The sequence below is a fragment of the Salarias fasciatus genome, chromosome 9, assembly GCF_902148845.1.
Source record: "Salarias fasciatus chromosome 9, fSalaFa1.1, whole genome shotgun sequence".
NCBI classification, from domain to species: Eukaryota; Metazoa; Chordata; class Actinopteri; order Blenniiformes; family Blenniidae; genus Salarias; species Salarias fasciatus.
In genome coordinates this window covers 5,769,978-5,791,094 of record NC_043753.1, presented here as the reverse complement: position 1 = coordinate 5,791,094, position 21,117 = coordinate 5,769,978, and the positions used below count along the sequence as shown (strand labels likewise).

Sequence of the window (21,117 nt, the reverse complement as noted above, 5' to 3'; positions counted from 1 at the left end):
TGGTTCATGTGAGAACCCACACAGGTCAGAAGCCACACTGTTGTGAAATATGTGGGAAAAGTTTCAGTGAAAACAATAACTTTTTGCGTCACATGAGGATTCACTCACGTGAGACGCCATTTTCCTGTGAAAGATGTGGGAAAAGTTTCAGCCAAAAGAGATGCTTGTTGGACCACATGACAACTCACACAGATGAGAAGCCGCATTCTTTTGAGAAATGTGGAAGAATGGATCGTTGCTGAACCACCTGAAAACTCACAATTAGATGAAGTAATAAAAGACTGTGTGAGAGATCTCATTTAGGACGTCCAGCTTTAGTCCAAAATCACAATGAATGTATCCAACTCAAAGGAAACATCACTGATTCAAACTCCACTGAGACAGTGCTTCTTGTCTGTAACAACAAAAATATGAACTTTCAAGGAATCTGAGTAAAATGTTGATCTGAATCCAAAGGATTTTGTTATTCAGTGTTTCTTGTTTCGTTCATGTGACTGAGCCATTATTGGTCTTTTCAGTCTTTAGTCCTCGGAAAAATACTTTTTGCTGACTTGCAACACTTGCCTGCTGACATACAATGTTTTGCAGTCTCATATTAGCTCTTATCATCAGTTTGTATTTCATTCCACTCAAGATTGTCCAACAACAGTCATAGGAGAGACACACTTTAGCGCTGAAGCTTTGTGTCGTTCACACATCTGCCTGAGCTTCATGGTTCTTCATTTGCTCTACTGCTCCATAAAGCATGTGTTGATTCATCTGGCAGCCTGGCTTCAGTGTGTGAAGCTCTGACATAAATTGAGCTGAAATGATTTTGCTCGTCAACATGGGGGACAATATTTAATTTTTATTTAAGAACTGTGACTCTCCATCTGTGCTTGGATCAAGGCTTCGTTTTTCATATGATTATTTTTAAAATACTTTTTCACCCTGTTCTGCAAGGTCTGATTTGACCTCCACTGTTGCAGCAGTGGCTTCCTTTTGGATTTTTGTCTGCTGAACTGTGATGCCACAGTGCCACACTTTGCTTCCGAAAAGAGAGAAACTGACTCCAAGTGACTATACACAATAACACAATAAAGATATTTACAATAAACCAATTAAAATCAATTGATTAACTTTAGTCCCAGGCAGAAAAGCTTCTGATGAAGTCAACATGGTATTTCCAATAACAGCATCACGAATGTTGCTTCTGCTCTGCCTCCTTGACTTCATTCGGAGATACATGTACATGCCGAATACATGTACATGAAGATCAATCCTAGATTTTAAGTCTTCCATAAAGACTTTCTTTTTTGTTTTTTTGTTTTTTTTTTACAAAAGCTGTTAAAAAAATAAAGAGTAAACACTCAATGGAACTTTAATTTGATTGAGAAATACGACCTGGAAAGAGAGCCCTAACTTTGTTTTTTTTTTTTTTCATTTTTATTTTTTAGATTTTAAGTCATGTAATTTACAATTTCCTGTAAAGAATTCATTTTTTATTTTATTTTTTTATTTTATTTTATTTTAATAAAAAAAAAAATCACGCTTCCAGAACCAGTCACGTGGTACAGCCAATGTTGAGAGTCCGACGTCATCAACACGCGCCAAGCTGGGCACCGCTGGGATGTGATTTGCAGTGTTTTGTTTTTTTATTACAGATGATACGTTTCATCTCCTGCAGCAACAATGACTTCAGTTCAGGCTTTGAGAGAGTTTATCAACGAGCGACTAACTGCTGCTGCTGGAGAAATATTCACCGTGTTTGAACAAACTGTCGTCCAGTTCGAGGAGGAGATTGATCGACAACGCAGACTTTTGGAAACCAGCTTGAAACCGCAAAGCAGCTTCAACAGAACAGGTATGAAAAAGTGTGAATGAACACGTGAATGTGACTGGTGGAGGATCGATATATTTCGTCTGAAGCTGTCTGACACATCAGGCTGCAGTTTTTGTTCCAAGTGAAACAGAAGGAGAGATTCTAAAGCAGAAACCTGTCAAATCGGAAGCCAAACTTCGGTTGGTTTTCCGATTTGAAGTTAACTGAAAAATAGTTTGACATGTGGAGCGGCTGTGTGTCCGTTTTTTGTACTGTTGACTGTATTTTTCAGAGATAGACCAATTTATTCACTTATTACACTTTTATTTAATTATTATTTCATATTTGTGAAAACGTTTTGGGATTTGTAAAAATGAAGAAAAAAACAGTCTGAGCTCACATGACTGATTTGCCCATTTTGTGAAAATAGCTTTAATACAACATGGTTTTACTTGACTGTGCAGTTTGAAGATAAAACTCTACTTTTACTGCGTTCCACTGGGCTTCCTGCTGCCTGATGAGCTCCGTATTGTTACTTTTGACTGGAATGTATTGAAGTAATCTGGTGAACACACTGGTGTCACAGCCGACCTTCAGTTGAGGATAGTCTCAAGGTACAACAAGGACTGTGATTCGGAGGAGTCGTGACAGTCGCCCACGATGGCTTCACCACAATGTACCAAGAGCCACATCTCCCAAAAAACTGAACATTTCTTCTGTGCAGTCTGTCATGGAGTTCCCCCGTTTTAGCTGTGATATTTAAACTTAAAAGTTTTTTTTTAATTCTTTGTTTTATAGAATGTGTTGCATTGTTTGCTTTTCAGATTAGGAGACTCAGAGTTCAGAAATAATCGTGTCAACACACGTAACGGACAATATGATGCAGGAGGAACAGGGGAGATCTGTAAGATGGGTAAAAAACAAGTTCATGACTGACAGAATTAGAAACAGTAATGAGTCAAAGGCCAAAGACCCTGAAGCCTGACACGGTTAAATACAGAAAGTCAGAAATTTCCTCTTTTTTGAATGTGGGGCTTTGAGTTCATCCAGCTGTAGGAATCTGAGATGAACCCAGTATGCTACAAAAAGAGAAGACAGAAGAAAATTTCAGTCGGAGGTCTGGAACTGGCTCAGATTTGGAGAGGCTGCTGGTGCTGAATCCATTATGGCTGCAATTTTTTCCAACAGCACAAATCTGTTCTATATAACTCCCACTCCAATCCCCTTTTGTAGGTGTCATTGACTTTGTCTTGTTTCCCTCCAGAGACTCAGCAGCAACACACTGGTGAGCAGAAGACGATCTCCAGCCTGGAGCAGGAGGAACATGAAGCTCCACACATTAAAGAAGAGGAGGATCTTGTTAAGGCGTCTGTTCCTGATGGTGAAAGAAAGAATTCCCTTGACTCTGTGAGAGACCTGACCACCCAGAGACTGACTGCTGCTGCTGTGGAAATATTCATCCTGTTTCAACAAACGATCGTCCAGTACGAGGAGGAGACTGATCGACTGAGCAGACTGCTGGAAATCAACTGGAAACCTCAGTTCCAGTTACATAGAACAGGTGTGAAAAAGTGATTGTGAACCATGATTGGTCGACAGATACCATGTGGTACCTGCCTTTCTAAAATAGCCTCTGGTTTGCTGTCTTTTTTAATATTTGATCCAGAAAGCCACCACCACAAATTCCTCCACAGACACAAGCAGGATTCATGTTGTTGTGGACATTGATGTTTTTTGAAGAGGCATTTCCTGACAACATTTAAAAGCAGGATGTCTCCTTGTTCCTCCCTGTACAGTGGTGAACAGTTCACAGAATGTTGTGTGCATATGGGAACCTGTGAGTGAAAGAAACATGTCGAAAAAGCTCACCGAAAGAGTAAAAATTCAGCAGCAGAAGCTCATCAAGCAATAACATGACTGTGTGCTGTTTTTTTAAATCTGAATGTTAAATCTGAATGAAAGTTTTCAGTTGTACTGCTTCACTCCAAGTTTGTTAAATAATAATGAAACTAATCTTTTATTTTGTACCTTTTGTCCCTGCAGAGCTCCAACAGCACCATGACTGTAGAGAGGAGCAGGACTTTGAACTGGAAACAAACTGCTGTCAAGAGCAGGAAGCATCAGAACCTCCACAGATCAAAAAGGAAGAAGAAGAACCAGAACTTGTACAGTTTAAAGAAGAGCAGGAGGAACCAGAACCTCCTCAGATTGAGGAGCAGGAGGAACTCAGCACACAGTCGGGAGAGCAGCTTATTGTGAAGTTTGAAAGTGATTCTTTTGAGGTTCCTTCTACTGAGGAACAAGGTTACCTGAGTGAAGCAGAAGAAGTACTGGATGCTGAGCCATCAGAGAGTCAGGTTGGATTTGAAAGGCTTCTTTGTGAGGGAACGCGTGGCGAAATCGTCTGTTATAATCATCAGTTATGTCAGAAGGTTTTAAGGCTCACTGATGATAAGAAGAATTTAATTTGTGAAACATGCGGGAAAGGCTTCAGCCATCAGGGTAATTTGAAGAGACACTTGAGAACTCACACAGGTGAGAAGCCGTTTTCTTGTGAGACTTGTGGAAAATGTTTCAGTCAGCAGGGCCATTTGCTGGTCCACATGAGAACTCACACGGGCGAGAAGCCTCACTCTTGTGAAACATGCGGGAAATGTTTCAGTGAACGGCGTACCTTTTTGGCCCACATGAGAATTCACACAGGTGACATGCCGTATTCCTGTCCAATGTGTGGGAAAGGTTTCAGCGTGCGGCGCAATGTGTTGGCCCACATGAGAATTCACACTGGGGAGAAGCCGTATTCTTGTGAAATGTGTGGGAAAAGTTACAGTCATCACAGTAGCTTGTTGGTCCACAGGCGAACTCACAAACTGTATTCTTGTGAAAAGCAGAAGCCTTAATTTGCGAGGGTGATCTTAATAGTCGATTAAATCTTAAACTGGATTCATCAACCGTACATGCTTGGTTGACTGGGTTTGAGCATCAAGGGGTCCTAAAAGATTCCTATACGGCTGAGACCAATAATATGTTGGTGTCATCCAGAATACACGGGAGGGAGATTGGGGGATATGACAGGGGAGTTTCCAGTTCAGCAGGCATTAAGTGGTTGACTAAATTAATAGATCTGAGAAATCCTTGGGTTTCTTTGCCACTTCAGTTGTGGAACAGGAAATAACTCAATCATTTAAAGGAGGTGATAAAACTTTTGAGATGGTGTGCGTTTGATCCAGATTTTGTGCCTAAAAACTGGGACGTGGGGTTTAGAGGAGAGGCAACTCAGGGTTTAACAGCATATTGCACTGTTTTGAGTAAGGGATCATAAACAGAAATGAGAGAAAGTACTTGGCTCTGAACGAAAGTTAACAACAGTGATGAACAACACAATGGAAAACCTCAAGCTCTGGAGGGAGTTCTGTTGGGAAAGCCTTATTAGATTTTTTTGTTACACCAGTGCAAAAGAGACACTACACCAACTCAGGTACCTGTTGGAGACAGTGCCGACGCCTTGAGGCAAATCATTTTCACATGTTTCGGTCCTGTTCAGTATATTGTTGCCATTTTGGCTGGAGGTTAATCAAAGAAGATATTTCCAACTTACCTTCCATTTAATTTACATCTCCCCTAAGACTGCAGCAAAAGGTATTTGGTAACACCAATGTACTTTTTAATTAGTTTATTTAAATAGTCAGTTTAATATCACAAAGGATCACCCAGGTTTTAGTTTCTGTTCTAGGAAGTTTAGTTGTATTCACAGACTGCCTTGCAGTGATTCATCTCTGGATTATCAAGATAGGTTTGGATGTAAAGTGCAAATTTAAAGAATGGTGAAGATGAATGGTTGTAAAGGTGGAATTTTCTCATGAACATGTGAACCATGTAAAAGCCTAATAAATGAAACGTGGGAAATGTTTCAATAAACAGAATAACTTGTTGGACCACATGAGAATTCACACAGGTGAGAAGTCGTGTTCTTGTGAAACATGTGAGAGAAGATTTTCTTATCGTCGTTCATTTCTGAAGCTCCTGAAAACTCACAAAGTCATGAAAAACTCTGTGGGAGATCTCATTTAGAAAGTTTGGCTTTTGTCCAAAATCACAAGATATCCAGTTCAAAGAAAACGTCACTGATTTAAATACTGTTGAGACGGTAGTCCAAAAATCTTCCTTATAATCAGATTGCAATAAATCCTGTGTAAATGATGTTTTCAGTTCTGACTTAAATAAGTGAGTGTGTCAGCAGCCCTCAGGTGCTCATGAAGTTTGTTCCTCAGGCGAGGAGTGTAGGAAGTAAAAGCTGCTTCACCTTGTTTGCTTCAGACTCTGGGAACACTGAAAGAAAAGCTCTTCCTGAGGACCTCGGGGGTCTGGATGGTTCACATTCTACCAGTAAATCTGACATGGATTTCTTCTACAGACCGTTGAAAGCTTTCCAGACCAGAAGTCATATATACCAACATAATAACACATCACATTGAATCCATTCCTCAAATCCAAGTTATTCTGACAGCAAATTGGTCAACATCAACATTTCGATAGTTTCATCCCTGCTGATGAAAATTGTTGCAAAGTGTTCAATGTGCTGTAAACAGGGAAAACAATTTCATGAGAAAAGAGACATAAAAGTTGCCAAACATCCTGTATCTGTTTCAAACTTTGATAGTGATCAGTTGTTGATTCCCCAAATTATTCCAAACTCTTTCTGGAAAATCTACAACGGTTCAGAAAATTCCAGACATGATCGCTTTCATATTGGTTTACATGTTGAACTATTTCAGATTGAACAAACACGCAGGACAGCTCCAGCGACTTCAGCTGCAGCAGAAAGCCTGCAGTTCCCCCTGTGTCCAGTAGGAGTCAGTATGAAGCTGAACATTGTGAGCCTCCAACACATGGAGAGAAGAAGCAGCGGCTCTCTGCTGTGTTGTTGTGTCTCCTGCAGTCTTCAGTTCAGGCTTTGGGAGCGAATAACTGCTGCTGCTGGAGAAATATTCACCGTGTTTGAACAAACTACCGTCCAGTTCGAGGAGGAGATTGATCGACAACGCAAACTTTTGGAAATGAGCTCGAAAGCTCAAACCAACTTCAAGAGAGCAGGTATGAAAAAAATGTGAACGAACACGTGGATGTGACTGGTGGAGGATCGATTTACTTCTTCTGAAGCTGCAGACAGAAATGAGGCTGCAGTTCTTGTTCAAAGTGAAACAACAGGAGTGATTTTAAAGCAGAAACCTTCAGCATTAAACAGCATCTGTATCAGAAATTGAGGAAATTGTGTTTGTGCTTTTTCCAAACGGAAGAATTGATTTATTTACTCTCAGTCTGAGATAACATGACTGATTTGCGTGTTGAGGAAAGTTTTAAACTAGTGTGATGAGCAGTTTGAAAAGACACCTTTTCCTGAGATAAGTTATTTGCATTTCATTCATTTAAAATAACTTAAGATGAAGTGTATTAGTGAGAGTAGGTTGAATGCAGCATGCTTTTACTTGAACACAGTTCTGGAGACAGAACTCTGTTACTCCGCTACACTGGGCTTCTCGTCGCTCGTTTTCGCGACTTTTAGAATCTATCAAAATAATCGCACTATCTGCTGTAGCAGAGAGACTACCAAAAAAAAGGAGTCAATTGCCTCCATTTGACCAATCAAATGGAGCCGGACAGTCACGTGACTGCATATAAACTCCACAGCGTGAGGCGCGAAAGGCATTCAAAACACACGTACAATTTACTTTTTTTGTTTGTTTGTTTTAAACATATTTTATTATAGTAAATCGAAAAAGACTTATAGCAATATAGTCGACCCGTGTTGGAAACACACGGGTCGACCGTCTAGTTGCAGTGGGAAAGGGGTATGAGTGAGCAGTTTACTTGAGAATGAGAATTCATTCTGGTAGAAAAGCTTTATATGTCAAAATACTTCTCTTACTATAAAGACGTTTTCTCCAAAATCATTTTAGTAAGTCTACTGTTATGAACAAATAAGCAATTATACTAATATCAATATATTGGTAGCATACTTTTAAATATACTATTTTAAGTCTCCTTGGCATTAAATTCGCCACTTTTGGTTTATCAAATGTTCTGTCTGTACATTTGGCGTAAGAGAGGTATACTTCGCCTACTTTTAGTTTTACCAGTTGCCTTGTCCACTTTTTAGTTCATAAAAGTATACTTTAAATTATCTTTTAGATATTGTAGTTTAACAGTGATTTCAGCCACTTTTGTTTGACAATGGTTTTTGTATAGTACTGTTTAAAATATACTAGTATGTAGGCTACTGTATTTTAAGAAGACATGAGGATGAAATGGCTGTTAATGTTTTCTTCAACAGGATTACTATTGCAACAACACATCAGTGGGGCGAGATTGAACCGTCTCTCAACAGCTCACGTAAGGGTGCTTTCACACCTACTAGTCCGCTAGAGTGGTTCGGTTCGGACATAAATTATTCATAAATGTTGCAGCTGTCCACTAGTTCGGTTCGCATTCACACCACTTGTTTTTGCAGAGGAACTATCCACTATGACCCTCCTGCCCCTTGGTGGCGCTGTTCACATAATAGTGTGTTTTGGGTGGCGGAAGTGAACCCTGATTGGCCAGCATGTGTGACGAGATGCGGCGCGCGGCTTGCTACGGAAGCCTCCGCCGACCAAAAAGCCTCCTCCACAACAGAGCGGACAGGACCGAGGCTGGTCAACGTTCACACCAGCAGCGGACCGCGCCGAGACCGCCTTCTCGAGGAGGTCTCGGTGCGGTTCTTTGTCCTGGACCAAAACTAACTGGTCTGCTTTCACACCAGCGCGCACGAACCGAACCTGCAGGAGTTGGGGACGCTAGTCCGCTTCAAGCGGACCAAATGCTGTAGGTGTGAAAGCACCTTAGCCCTGGTCTTACTGGACTTGTCCTCTGCATTTGACCTGGTTGATCACTCTACACTGATTGACTGGCTGGAATCTGAGATAGGGTTTTCAGTAGGGTTGTAAATCTCTTTAAGAAAGATGATTTGATACACATCTAGATACACAGGTTACGATCTGATTCAAAAACGATATATTTAAAACCAGAACGATTCGATGCAATTCGATACAGTGTAGGGACGATTCTAGAGGTGTGCTGATACATCGATTATTAGATTAATCGTGATGCGACACATAATGATTCGATTACGATTCATAAATATTTAAAACCGATTATTTTTCATAATAACTAGACGCCAGGAGCACGGACGCCACTTGCGGAACCAAAGTATTGTTCCTGCGCACCACCCGGACATCTGTAGTGACGGACCGGTTAATATGGCGACAGCTAGCTCTTTAGCTACAGTAACAGAGTGAGATTCTTTCTTCTGGATTAAAAGCTAGTGCTAAATGCCAACGCTGCTTTTGCTAAAGAGAAAATCATGCAAAGTTCTCGTCCACAACATATTCATCCAATAGATATTCGTCCATTTTACGCTACACTGGAACAAAAAGCAGCGTGTGTAGCCTCATGTCGCCCCGGAAACAATGAGCCGTACTGCGCATGGCGCGGCGCCGTAAACAAAGCTTTCAGTTCAGAGGTAAACAAAACAACCAAAACATTTATCTCTGTAATATGCCTGAAAGAAGTCCAGAGTAGGCCTGCACAATATATCGTTTGAACATCGCCATCGCAATGTGCGCATGTGCAATAGTCACATCGCAGGATGTGCAATATTTTTTTGGTTATTATTATTTTTAACTCTTGTTTTGCTTCATAAAAGCGGGGGCGCTCTCAGGCTACACTCTGAACACAGGCGACATGCAGGAGGAAGTGACAAAGGATTTAGTCCTCAAAAGAAGGTCAACATGTGAAATTTGGAAGTATTTCGGCTATAAAAAAAGACGATACGGAATAAAAAACATTCTGTGCCAACAGTGCCTCATCGTGGTTGCCTCAACAGGAGGTAATACGTCAAACCTGTTGGACCATTTGAAATGCATGACAAGCCCCTGTGTTTCCAGTGCAAAACCAAAGACCCCAGGTGAAACTCTATCTTCTCAAAAAACAATTACAGAAGCCTTTGCCGGCGTAGGAACTCCAAACAACATCAACAAATCACGGATGCAATAACTTTTTACCTAGCATAAGACGTGGTGCCATTGAACACCCTGGATCATTAAAGAGGGACTGAAAAAAAATGATCCGCATGCTCGACAAGCGGTATGAAACACCACGTATTTCGCTACGTACATCTCCCCAAATAGAGCTATTCAGGTCATCTGGTGAAAATTCCTGCTTTTTTAATATCGCAATATATATCGCAATATATCGCAAGCCCCCAAAAAATCGCAATGTCAGTTTTTTCCAATATTGTGCAGCCCTAGTCCAGAGGCGTTTGGCAGCGTGACGATGTTTATTCCAAGAGCAGGGATCAGAAACATGCGTTAGCATCGGCAGTCGAAAAAACACGCACACAACAACACTGCAGCTAACGTAGCTCCTGCTGACGTCCTACTACCGCCTAGACATATAGACATAGATATCTAGATGTAGGTGTCTAGATATGCTGCACGCCAAGTAGTAAATTCAAATTGAACATATATCTGCATATATGACATATCTGCTATTGTTTGCACTTAAGGGAGGTAACTGCTGATCTTTTGTCAACAGGGGCAGCCTTTTGTTGTATTGGCTCTTTAGGCCACAGCTGCAGGCACAAAGTTTATGCCATGGTTGCTGATGGACCACTTGACATCAATAAAAAATACTTTTTTTGAATTTGTTTGATTACTTTGATTTATGTATACCGAGAAACAGCTGTACATTGTTTCAAAGTATGAAACAATGTACAGCTAACATTAAAATCTGTTCGGATAGTAAAAGGCTACAATCATACAATATTGCACGCCCCAGCTGCCGAACAGGACAAGGGGAAAAAAAAAAAAAAAAAGATTTATGTATACCGAGAAACAGCTGTACATTGTTTCAAAGTATGAAGTGGGCACTGAGGGGGAAAAAAATGCACAAAAAATCATGATAATAGTTTTTATCATTAATATCGTGATAATCGTTGAATAATCGAATCGTAGCACCCTGAATCGTAATCGAATCGAATCGTGAGGTGCCTTAGATGGCACACCCCTAGACGATTCGATTTGATTCAATTACATACAACTCTAGCACTTGTTGATGTATACAGACATCTTATTTTTTAAAGTCAAGAATTATATGAAAAAAAACTTTTTTAAAGTATTTTCAAATTTGTAAAAGATCACATATATCCCTACGGATGCTGTAATGCACTGGTAAGTACAGTATTGGCCCGAATACAGTACGACTGTGATTATAACACAACCCCTATTTTTCAAATATAATTTTGAGAAAATAAAAATATGTTGAAGACAATAAGGTTACTCATAAAAGAACTTTTTATTGTACAATTATTCTAAACTAAAAAACTCACAACAGAGATAACATTTCAAATGATTTCAGATAAAAAAAAAATATTACTGCAGTATTAAATAAAAAATATATTATCTTTCTCAAAGTAAGCAACAATTAAGTACCTCAAAGGTTCAATAACTGAATTAATGATGTAAATAACTTTATAACCATCAAATTCAAGTTCTATTCAGCTTCATGAACATTAATAGTTCAGCCCTCTGAATGTTGGATTCAGTTTGGCCTGTAGAGAACAGTTCTTCAGAAAGAAAGCAGGAGATTTCAGCTGCTCTGAGCATTTATTACTTACTCCTGAAGGCTGTAAAACTAAAACAAACCAGATATACATATAAGTGAACATATACTCAAGATGTATCATAACATACATCACTGTCTAGAAAAAAAGAAGTCAGTATTTAAAATCAAAGCCGCTAGCTCAGTGCTAACTATTAATGGAAACGCCATTAACATGCTAGCGGAATTAGCATCTGCATTGAAACTTCAAAACAAATGGCCAAACTCACAAGTATCAGTTTCACCTCCTTCCTGAACATCAACTAAGTATATTCGAGTATTTACAGGCAGATATTTTTGATGCGCTGTTTGATATGAACCCTAGAAAAACAAACAGCAGCCACACTGCTCAGTCTTCTTCTCACACTGCTGGAGGCTGACACTCTGTCCAGCTCACTAGCTCCCCCTAACGGGGCTGCGGAGCCACTAAATGAGGCAGAGGCAGCTCTCGCGTTGTTTTAAAGACACACACTGTTAACCGACTGCCAGTCTCGCGATATCCAGCTTATGTCTGCACAATCGATTCATCCAAGGATTCATGGCAGATTGATGAGGCTGATACCGATGCAGCCGCATCGCTCTCTTGTCAAACCGGATATCCGGTCGCATCGGTTTATCTTTCACAACACTAGTTTTCAGAGTGTGTCCTCCAGTGGTTCTTCTCGTATTTACAAGGAAGAACTTTCAATGTGGCGATCAACAATGACTACGTTTACATGCAGTCAATATTCGGGTTAAGGTCAATATTCCGGTTTCTGAATCATTTGGAATAACCCGTTTACATGCTTAAACAGACAGAGTTACTCCTGTTTACATGATCAGGGATATCCCCATTCAAACCGCGGAGCACAGACGACGCCATGACTGCATTTGCACTTTATGCCACCAGGTGTGCTGTTTGCATGTTCAACCTTATTTTACACAGACACCACAGAAGAAGAAGGGCGCTGCAGGCTCTCTCTGCATGTTGTTAGAAAAAGAGTAAGCCAGCAAGACTGGTAATATGTTTAATGATGCGATGCACCGTTTTTTTCAGTAAAAGAGAAGAACTGAACGATAGTTTTGGCACATTTTATTTACTTAGTAGCAGCTAAACTGTGTCACAAGTAGTTCCTGGACTCAAATGACCGAGATTCCTTGCGGGTAGAACATGCGCAGAGCAGTATTTCATGTCCCTTTCAACCGGGATATTCCGATGCGCGTTTATATGACCAGAAATTCAGGTTAGAAAAGGTGTAACCCAGGGGTAATATTCAGGTTTTTAAAAACCAGAATATGAGCATATTCAGGTTTTTGGACGTGTTTACATGGCTGTGCGCAACCAGGTTATTGCAAATATTCTGGTTAAGAAAGGGTTATTGACTGCATGTAAACGCACCCAATATGTGATGCCTGGTTTGTCTTGTGGAGTTGCCCTAAGTTCTGTTCTCAGCCCTCTTTTATTCTTGTTATGCTTGATGCCTCTTGGTCAGTTGATTCACAGTTTTAAAAATGTGTGTTTTTACTTTTATGCTGATGACATACAGGCGTATTGTTCTTTCAATGACTCAGAATTTCATGTTTTATGTGTGTTCCTGGAATCTGTGTCATGCATCAACGACTGGCTTCTTCAAGCTACCGACAGATAAATTCTAAAAACTTTTCTATAAACAAATCAGAAGCTGAGCTCATTACCCCTGACAATAAGATCCCCCAGTTTAAAACCGTCTCAGTGCTCTGGGTTCCTCTGTCCAACCCAGCCTAATTTTATCTCGGATTGACTTTAAAATCTTAGTTATGACTTTCTGAGCGTTGCATGGTGAGGCCCTCCAGTACATTAGGCTTGTTGTGCCTCTACTCCTCACAGAAAACCCTTCGGTCTTCAGACCAGAAACTCCCGAAGGACCTAAAGACACGGTTTAAAACCCAGGGGGACCGATCCTTTCAGGCTGTTGCCCCCAGACTCTGGAACCACTCACCCCTATCACTCCATGGGGCCCAGTCTGCAGACTCCTTTGAAAAGTACTTGAAGATTCTTATTTAGGGAAGCTTTCAACTGAATCTCTAATAGTGGTGTGTATCGCCTAGTATCTGGCAATACGATTCGTATCACGATTCATGGGTCACGATTCGATATATCCCGATACCAATGTTCATGACGATTATTGCGATACTTTAGGAACAACAAATTTGTAAACTAGTAGTACTTCATGAGAAAACTTGTATGAAACACATTTTATTCATCCCAAATGCAACAGAAGCACTCAGGCAACTATATTTAACAGCAAACAAGTTGCAGGCTACTTTTTCATTTAAACAGTAAATAAAAATAAAGGCTACATACACCTTCAATAATGTAACATGTTTTGAGAAAATAAAGTGCAAAGTGTAAAACATTGAATTGAATTGAATTGAAATTCCTTTATTTGTCTCACAGGGGGAAATTGCAATGTTAAGCAGCACAGAGAAAAGAAAAACAGAAAAGAAATGCAAAATATGAGAATTTACAAGGTCCAACCATACATAGAAAAATTAACTATAAATTTAAGATAAATATAATTAAATAACAGATACAAACTAAATGACATAATTTAAATATAGTTTAAATGTAAGTTTCAGACAGATATAAAGAAATAAGAGATACACACTAACAGATATAAATCAAATATAAATTAAATATACATTTCAGACAGAACACATATGTAAACTATAATATTAATAACAGATATGAGTTACATATTATTTAAATATACATATAGGACAGACATATGTACAATATTATAGAAAAATGTGAGAGACATGAGAAGACAAATACACAGGAGTGTCATTTAGAACAGTGTGTGGTGTGTGTTTGGACTAGTTGGAGCAGTGCTGGCTGTAGAATCTGATAGCAGCAGGGAGGAAGGACCTGCTGAGGAGGCAACGCTCCTTCTCACACCTGGGGGGACGCAGCCTGTCCCTCACACCGCTGTCCAGAGCCCTCAGGGTGTCCTGCATGGGGACATCCTGCTCAAATGCATGTGGGTTGGTGGTGTTTCCGCGGTATCTGACTTTTGCAAAGCACATTTTACAAATGGCGTGGCTCTTATCTGTCCCTCCGTTCTGGTTGTAAAAGCCAAAGTGCGTCCAGATTCCGGCTTTATAAATATTCGTCGGAGCGTCTCCCACTTCCTCCGCCACAGGAGACTCTTGTGTGATCCAATTACCGCGAGACGGTAGTGTAAAGAAACCACCCGGGAGAGCTCTCGCGAGATGCTGTTCTTCCTCTGGCGGACTGGAGGCTCTGCAAAGCTCTTGGTGTGGTGTGCTGCCAACTAGTGGCCAGGAGTAAAAGTGCAGCACACAAAAAGACGCCGCAATGGATTTTTGCCGGGTAAATACATAATTAAAAATCGATATGGATGTATTTTGAATCGATGCGAGAATCCCGTGACGTCATATCGCGATATATCACCGAATCGATTTTTTTAAACACCCCTAATATCTAATGAGAGAAAGTTTGATATGTAAAAGGTTTGTCTATTACCTTGTACTGCACTTTAATGGTTTTATCTGTGAAAAGCACTTTATAAATAATTTACTTACTCCAATTTAAAAGTTTTCAGTTTCAAAACTTAAGTCCCAGTTTTTTTTTCTTTTTTTAATATCTGAAACTGTAGAAGAAATGTAACTAATCTTTTAAACTTGTGTTTAATTGCCCCTGCAGAGCTCCCACAGCGCCATGACTGTAGAGAGGAGCAGCTCTTGAAACAGGAAGCAAACCACCGTCTGGAGCAGGAAGATCCAGAACATCCACAGATCAAAGAGGAAGAAGTAGAAGATCCAGAACTTCTACAGTTTAAAGAGCAGCAGGAGGAACCAGAATCTCCACAGACTGAGGAGCTCAAGGAACCCGGTACCAGCCAGAAGGGAGAGCAGCTGATTGTGAAGTTTGAAAATGGTTCCTTTCTGATTCCTCCTGTTGAGGAGCAAAGTGACCTGAGTGACCCAGAAGTACCGGACACTAAGCGGTTCCTCTCTCAGGACTCTGAAGTCCGCCATGTGATAAAACAGATTGACTCAGAATCAGCTAGAAATGCAGAGCAGAACAACATCAGCATATTTCATAGTGACAGTGTGGAAAAGTTTCCTGTGTCAGAGAAGCAGGCTGAATGTGAAACGCTTCTTTGTGAAGAAACATGTGGTGAACCTGCCCATAAGAAATGTAAACTGCGGGAGAAAGTTGGAATGGTCGCTGATAAGTTCATTTGTGAAACATGTGGCAAAAGTTTCAGTCATCTGAGTAATCTGAGGAGACACACGAGAACTCACACAGGCGAGAAGCGGTATTCTTGTGAAACGTGTGGGAAAACTTCATGTAGCCTTGCTGCTTTGTTGGTCCACATGAGAATCCACACAGGTGAGAAGCCATATTCTTGTGAAACTTGTGGGAAACGTTTCGCTCAGCGCACGAGCTTTTCTTTTCACAAGAGAACTCACACAGGTGAGAAGCCTTATTCTTGCAAAACATGTGGCAGAGCTTTCAGTCAAAAGGGTAGTGTATCGCGCCACATGAAAATTCACACAGGCGAGAAACCGTATTCCTGCAAAGCATGTGGAAAGAGTTTCAGAAATCGCAGTCATATGTTACTCCACATGAGAACTCACACAGGTGAGAAGCCGTATTCTTGTGAAACATGTGGGAAAAGTTTCTGTCAACGGACTCAATTGTGTGTCCACATGAGAACTCACACAGGTGAGAAGCCGTATTCTTGTGAAACATGTGGGAGAAGATTCTCTCATCGTATTTCATTGCTGTTCCACCAAAAAACTCACAAATATCTGAAGTCATGAAAGACAGAGATCTCATTCAGGACTTCCAGCTCGAGTCCAAATTCACATGATATACAGTTAAAAGAAAATCTTACCGATTTGAACAGATGATACTGTAGCCCCATTCATATGGTCCAAAATCCTTCTATTAGATTCTAGTTTCATATAAATACCTAAGAACATCTGAATCACTCAGAAAAGATTATCTTTCCGATCAGATTGTAAGAGTTAGTTTACCCTGATGATAATCTTCTCGGCGCCTCATATAAACATCAGAAGACAGTGGATCCTGTTATATGAGCCGGTCATTCGCTGTGCACATGCACTCTCTTCTATGTAAAGCCATTTAATGTCTTGCTCAGAAAAAAGCATGCCGGAATTAGCAAATTGAAAAGAAGCTTGATATGGACATAAGTCTTGAAATCACTGGAGTACCTCACCTCAGGTGGTCGTTGCAACAAAGCTGCAAAGGAACAAAGGAATCATTCATTTTTTTTCTGCCGCTTTTTTCCCTTTCGGGGTCGCGGGTGGCTGGAGCCGATCCCAGCTGCTGTGGGCGAAGGCGGGGTACACCCTGGACAGTTCGCCAGTCTGTCGCAGGGCTGACATATATAGACAAACAACCATTCACTCACACATTCATACCTAGGGGCAATTTAGGGTGATCAATTAACCTACCATGCATGTTTTTTGGACCGTGGGAGGAAGCCGGAGTACCCGGAGGGAACCCACGCACACACAGGGAGAACATGCAAACTCCACACAGAAAGGCCCTGAGCCCCGGCCGGTATTTGAACCCAGGACCTTCTTGCTGTGAGGCAAGAGCGCTAACCACTGCGCCACCGTGCGGCCTGACAAAGGAATCAGTTTAGTGAATATAAATGAACATAACCCCTGTGAACAGTGGCGCCACCAGCTGGAATCCTCTGCACTGTGCATACAATTATTTTCTGGTGGAGTTAAAAAAATTGATATTTTAAAGGGTTTGTTTTTTATTGTTTTTGGAGAGGGGATATTAAAGATGTTGGTTTGCAATAAGACAAACATGCTGAGTCTACTTATTTTTACTCCAATTAATTGAAGCCTAACATAAAGGCCAATCTTTGTCATTTACGTCATCTATCGCTCAGTGATTTTGAATTTGGCGCCATATTATTCTACACTACGTAGCCTACCCCCTATTGTGTGTGGTGATTATGGTTCATTCTGATAAGAAACGAACGTAAAGCCTTACGGATCTCCATTTTGTCTTGAGTAAAAATCTATTTTGATTTTTTTTTTAACTTTTAAACATCTGTAGAGAGCGGAGACTTAGGATCACAATATTTTTCTCTCTGCACAGACACGTTTATTTGGAGGAACAGCATTTTAAGGTGAGCAGCATCTGTCTGTCTTCTACAAATCCTGATCACGATTGCAAAGTTCTGATGAAAACAAATGCTGGTCTGCAGTGTGAACTGCCGCTATGTGTTCGATTTTAAACCATCAGGTAAGCTAATGAAAAAACAGCACTCTATGACCTCCAGGTCACGGTTTCAAATGCATCAAATTCCTACATCAAGTTCATAGCAGCTGTCCAGGGTGCTGAATCGGGTGACAGTCCACAAACACTACAGTACTTAGAGCGGAGCCGTGGTGTTCATCTTCTTGTTCTTGTTCCAGCGACGAGTTCATGCGAACTGCTGCTCAGGGACTGATGGGCCACACATCTGGTGGTGTGTGTGGTGTTGGTGCATCTGTGCAGCTTATATGAAATTTAATCCTAGCGGCGCCATTGCCTGTGAATGCAGAACTAGGTTTAAAAAAAAAAAAAAGTTAATTGTAATTATAAAATACAAAGAAAGTGGATGAAATGTTAAAGCTGTGACACTCAGGAAGGCTTTAGCGTCTTTTTTGCTTCATAAATAAAAATAATTGGAAAATCTACAAAGCCTTGGCACCGACCGTCAATGGCAGTATTTGTTGAAACGATTCTAAGTCAGACTATGTCCATCACCCACTCATTACTTTCTAAAACTTTGTTCATTTCATGTGGAAAGTCTGGATTATTGTCACAGCAGGACGCCTCTGAAATCCCTCCACTTGGAGACGCTGACAGTGATGCTGTTTCCTGTGAACAAGTCTGACCCGGTGCTGGGTGTCTGATTCTCGGAGGTATGCGCATTCATACTTGACAATTTGTTTCTCCTGAGCATTCTGGGAGCTGGGGTATGTTAACTGATCTTCATGATCTTAGGGGTGTTGGCTGAAGTTCTTCATAAACAGCAATAGTCCCTTTTAACTCCGATCTCACATGCAGGCATAAGTGTGCTGCTCCACTGTTCAGTCACAAAAGCAGGCTCTTGAATCAGTTTTAGGTGAGCTAACTCAATACTATCTGCAGTTGGAAGCCTCCAGAAGTTGTGAAGATCCATGATTTCCAACAATTCTTCTTGATCAACACTGTCAAAATCGGAACAAGATTCAGAGATCACTGGCTCCGACACGTTTGAAAAAGCGATCCACATGATCGCTCCCCAAAGAGCCCAAAACTGCCTGCTCCAGAAGTAGAGGTTCAAGTTTCACATCAAGATACTTCTCTTTCTGTAAGCCAAATGTGATTATTCTGCTCACACTTGTCCACTTATTTTTACCAAAATCATGATGGACGAATCGCACTTCGAAGCCATTTCCCATAGTGCTTTGCTCATAGAAATCATTCCAAAATTCTGATGGCACATCCCTTAAAACTCAATTTCCCCCAGCCTTTTCAAGCTTTGCATCAGGAAAGAATGAATCTAAAACAAATGCCCCTCTCTACACCGTCAAAAATAATTATTCCCATTGGTCATGACAAATTCCACATTCTAGTCAGTATGACTACAAATTCTTGAGACAGTTTGTCACAGTGCAGGGTGGAAGGACCCACGTGCAGGCAGCACAGGTTGAACAAAAACTCCTTCATTTCCAGAAACATGCGGATCACAGAAACGAGCACGGGAAACAGAAGCACGCAGGCACAAGGAACCGACAAGAACAAGTGAGGGAAGCAGGCTTAAATAGGGCAGGAACAGGTGTGGCACATTAGGGCGATAATGAGGCAGGAGAGCATGAGAAGGAAACAGGCCGGGCAGGACAAGCACAGAGGACAAAACGGACCCCGAGCGCCCCCGTATGGCCACAGGGGCACAGGGCGTGACACAGTTGCGATAACTGAAGTTATGTTTATGTTGTGTTAACTAATGAAAACCGATGAACAACAGTTTTCCTAGTTGGACGTTTCTGATGGCGTAAGCATGGAGAATGTGCATTGCAGACAAAAATTGGTTCTGCTGTCCGCCATTTTGTTTTTCCTGCACTTTCATGGCCAGCACCTGCCGACATGTTTCTTCAGTCTGGCTTGCTCCCATGCTCATTTTTGTATAATGTAAGTCACTGTTTGACAGAGTACACTGTAAAAACTGACAGCCCCACTGCACTCTAAAAAGTGTATTTCAGCAGGAGCTGAGAACTGAGTTTTATTCAGATTTCTGCTTTGGTGAAGGCATCTTAAATGTTTAAAATGTATAAACGTGGAATTCCATGTTGTTCCATCAGCAGACATGTAGCCTACTATTCTCATTTGAGAGAACCTGCATTCCATTTCTCCCGATGCCACGCGTCTGATGCCATGATGATTCAACCTTCTTCTCCGACTTCACCTTCTTCCACCTGCAGACCACCTCAGGGCCCCACAGACGGTGGAAGCCTTTAAGAAAGACCTCAAAACCCATCTTTTTAGAAAAGCCTACTGCTCGGCAGTGATCTTTCATCTTTTTTTTTTTTTGTTGTTGACTGATGTATTGTATTTCATCTCATTCTTTTGTCTGTAGCACTCTGAGACTTATAATCAAGTGTAAAGTGCGCTATGAATAAAATTTATTATTATTATTAGTTGAGCCGCCATTTTACAGGCTCAGACAAGTTAACAAAGACACACACTGTCAAAACTGACAGCCCCACGAGGTTATATGGATTTACTTGATCTTTTTTAACTCCACTTGTAAAGTAGTTTTGGATACTGAACTTGTTTCTTTGTAATCACAATTATTTTTCATGACATTTGCTCAGGATGTCAACATAAATTGAACTCAATTTATAGTCTACATTAAAAAAAAAGAAAGAACAGAGGGGAGGGTCATTGCGTGGTGCCAAGGCTGTTTTAAAAACTAATAATGTGAAGCAAATTACAAGACATCTCTTTTGTGAGCCTTCTTTTCGTTATCCTGAATTTGCTTCTATCATTCTTACTGTTGGGAGAGCTGGACAACAGCAGATCAACGTTCAACGTTACTTTTATTCAGCCATGAAACTACAAGAACAGATGAAATGATTTCACCAAACTCCTAAGTCTGTCTGCTCTCTCGCTCCTCCATTGTCCTCTCCACCCGAGTCTGTTGTCTTTTTCTCATCTGAGTCTGAGAGGGTGCTCCTCCAGTCCATCCTAAAACCAGTGTGGTCTTCAGTCTGTCTTGGTCTCCAGTCCAGCTTCTCCCACCTTCATGCATAGTCTTTATTATCCTTTCAGCTTGATCTCCTCTTGCTACCACTTGGTTCAGCAGGCTGTCCTCCTCTCCAGGGGAGTCGTCTCCGTTCTCTTTACAGTCACACCAAAGCAAGATCTCAACAAAAGACCACGAGAGCACACTTCATTTCCTTATCTTCACTCTCTTAACAAGATCTCACACTCGCAAAGTCTGCAGGTCTGCATCCATTAAAACTATGTGTGTGCTTTTTAACCTTTAAGTCAAGTTATCTTCTGACAACTTCCCCTTTTTACATGGCTTACTGATGGTGGTATTGGATTCCAG

At 40.9% G+C, this 21,117-nt stretch overlaps 2 protein-coding genes across 2 annotated transcripts; both read left to right on the top strand.

Annotated features, from left to right (window-relative positions):
• The first annotated feature begins 1,559 nt into the window (after nucleotides 1-1,559).
• Nucleotides 1,560-5,714, top strand: LOC115394683 (zinc finger and SCAN domain-containing protein 21-like). Its single transcript, XM_030100041.1, has 4 exons — nucleotides 1,560-1,568; nucleotides 1,687-1,843; nucleotides 3,066-3,362; nucleotides 3,845-5,714. The coding sequence occupies exons 1-4, from the start codon at nucleotides 1,560-1,562 to the stop codon at nucleotides 4,699-4,701; spliced, it is 1,320 nt and encodes a 439-aa protein (XP_029955901.1). The 3' UTR covers nucleotides 4,702-5,714.
• Nucleotides 5,715-5,740: 26 nt separating this feature from the next.
• LOC115394682 (oocyte zinc finger protein XlCOF6.1-like) lies at nucleotides 5,741-16,309 on the top strand. The gene is made up of 2 exons (XM_030100040.1): nucleotides 5,741-5,756; nucleotides 15,183-16,309. The coding sequence occupies exons 1-2, from the start codon at nucleotides 5,741-5,743 to the stop codon at nucleotides 16,307-16,309; spliced, it is 1,143 nt and encodes a 380-aa protein (XP_029955900.1).
• Nucleotides 16,310-21,117: the final 4,808 nt, after the last annotated feature.

Bases quoted from the DNA above. Each gene is read 5' to 3' on its own strand.
- LOC115394683 (XM_030100041.1), top strand. The intron at 1,844-3,065 runs GTATGAAAAAGT...GTTTCCCTCCAG, and splicing joins AAGCAGCTTCAACAGAACAG to AGACTCAGCAGCAACACACT. The intron at 3,363-3,844 runs GTGTGAAAAAGT...TTGTCCCTGCAG, and splicing joins GTTCCAGTTACATAGAACAG to AGCTCCAACAGCACCATGAC.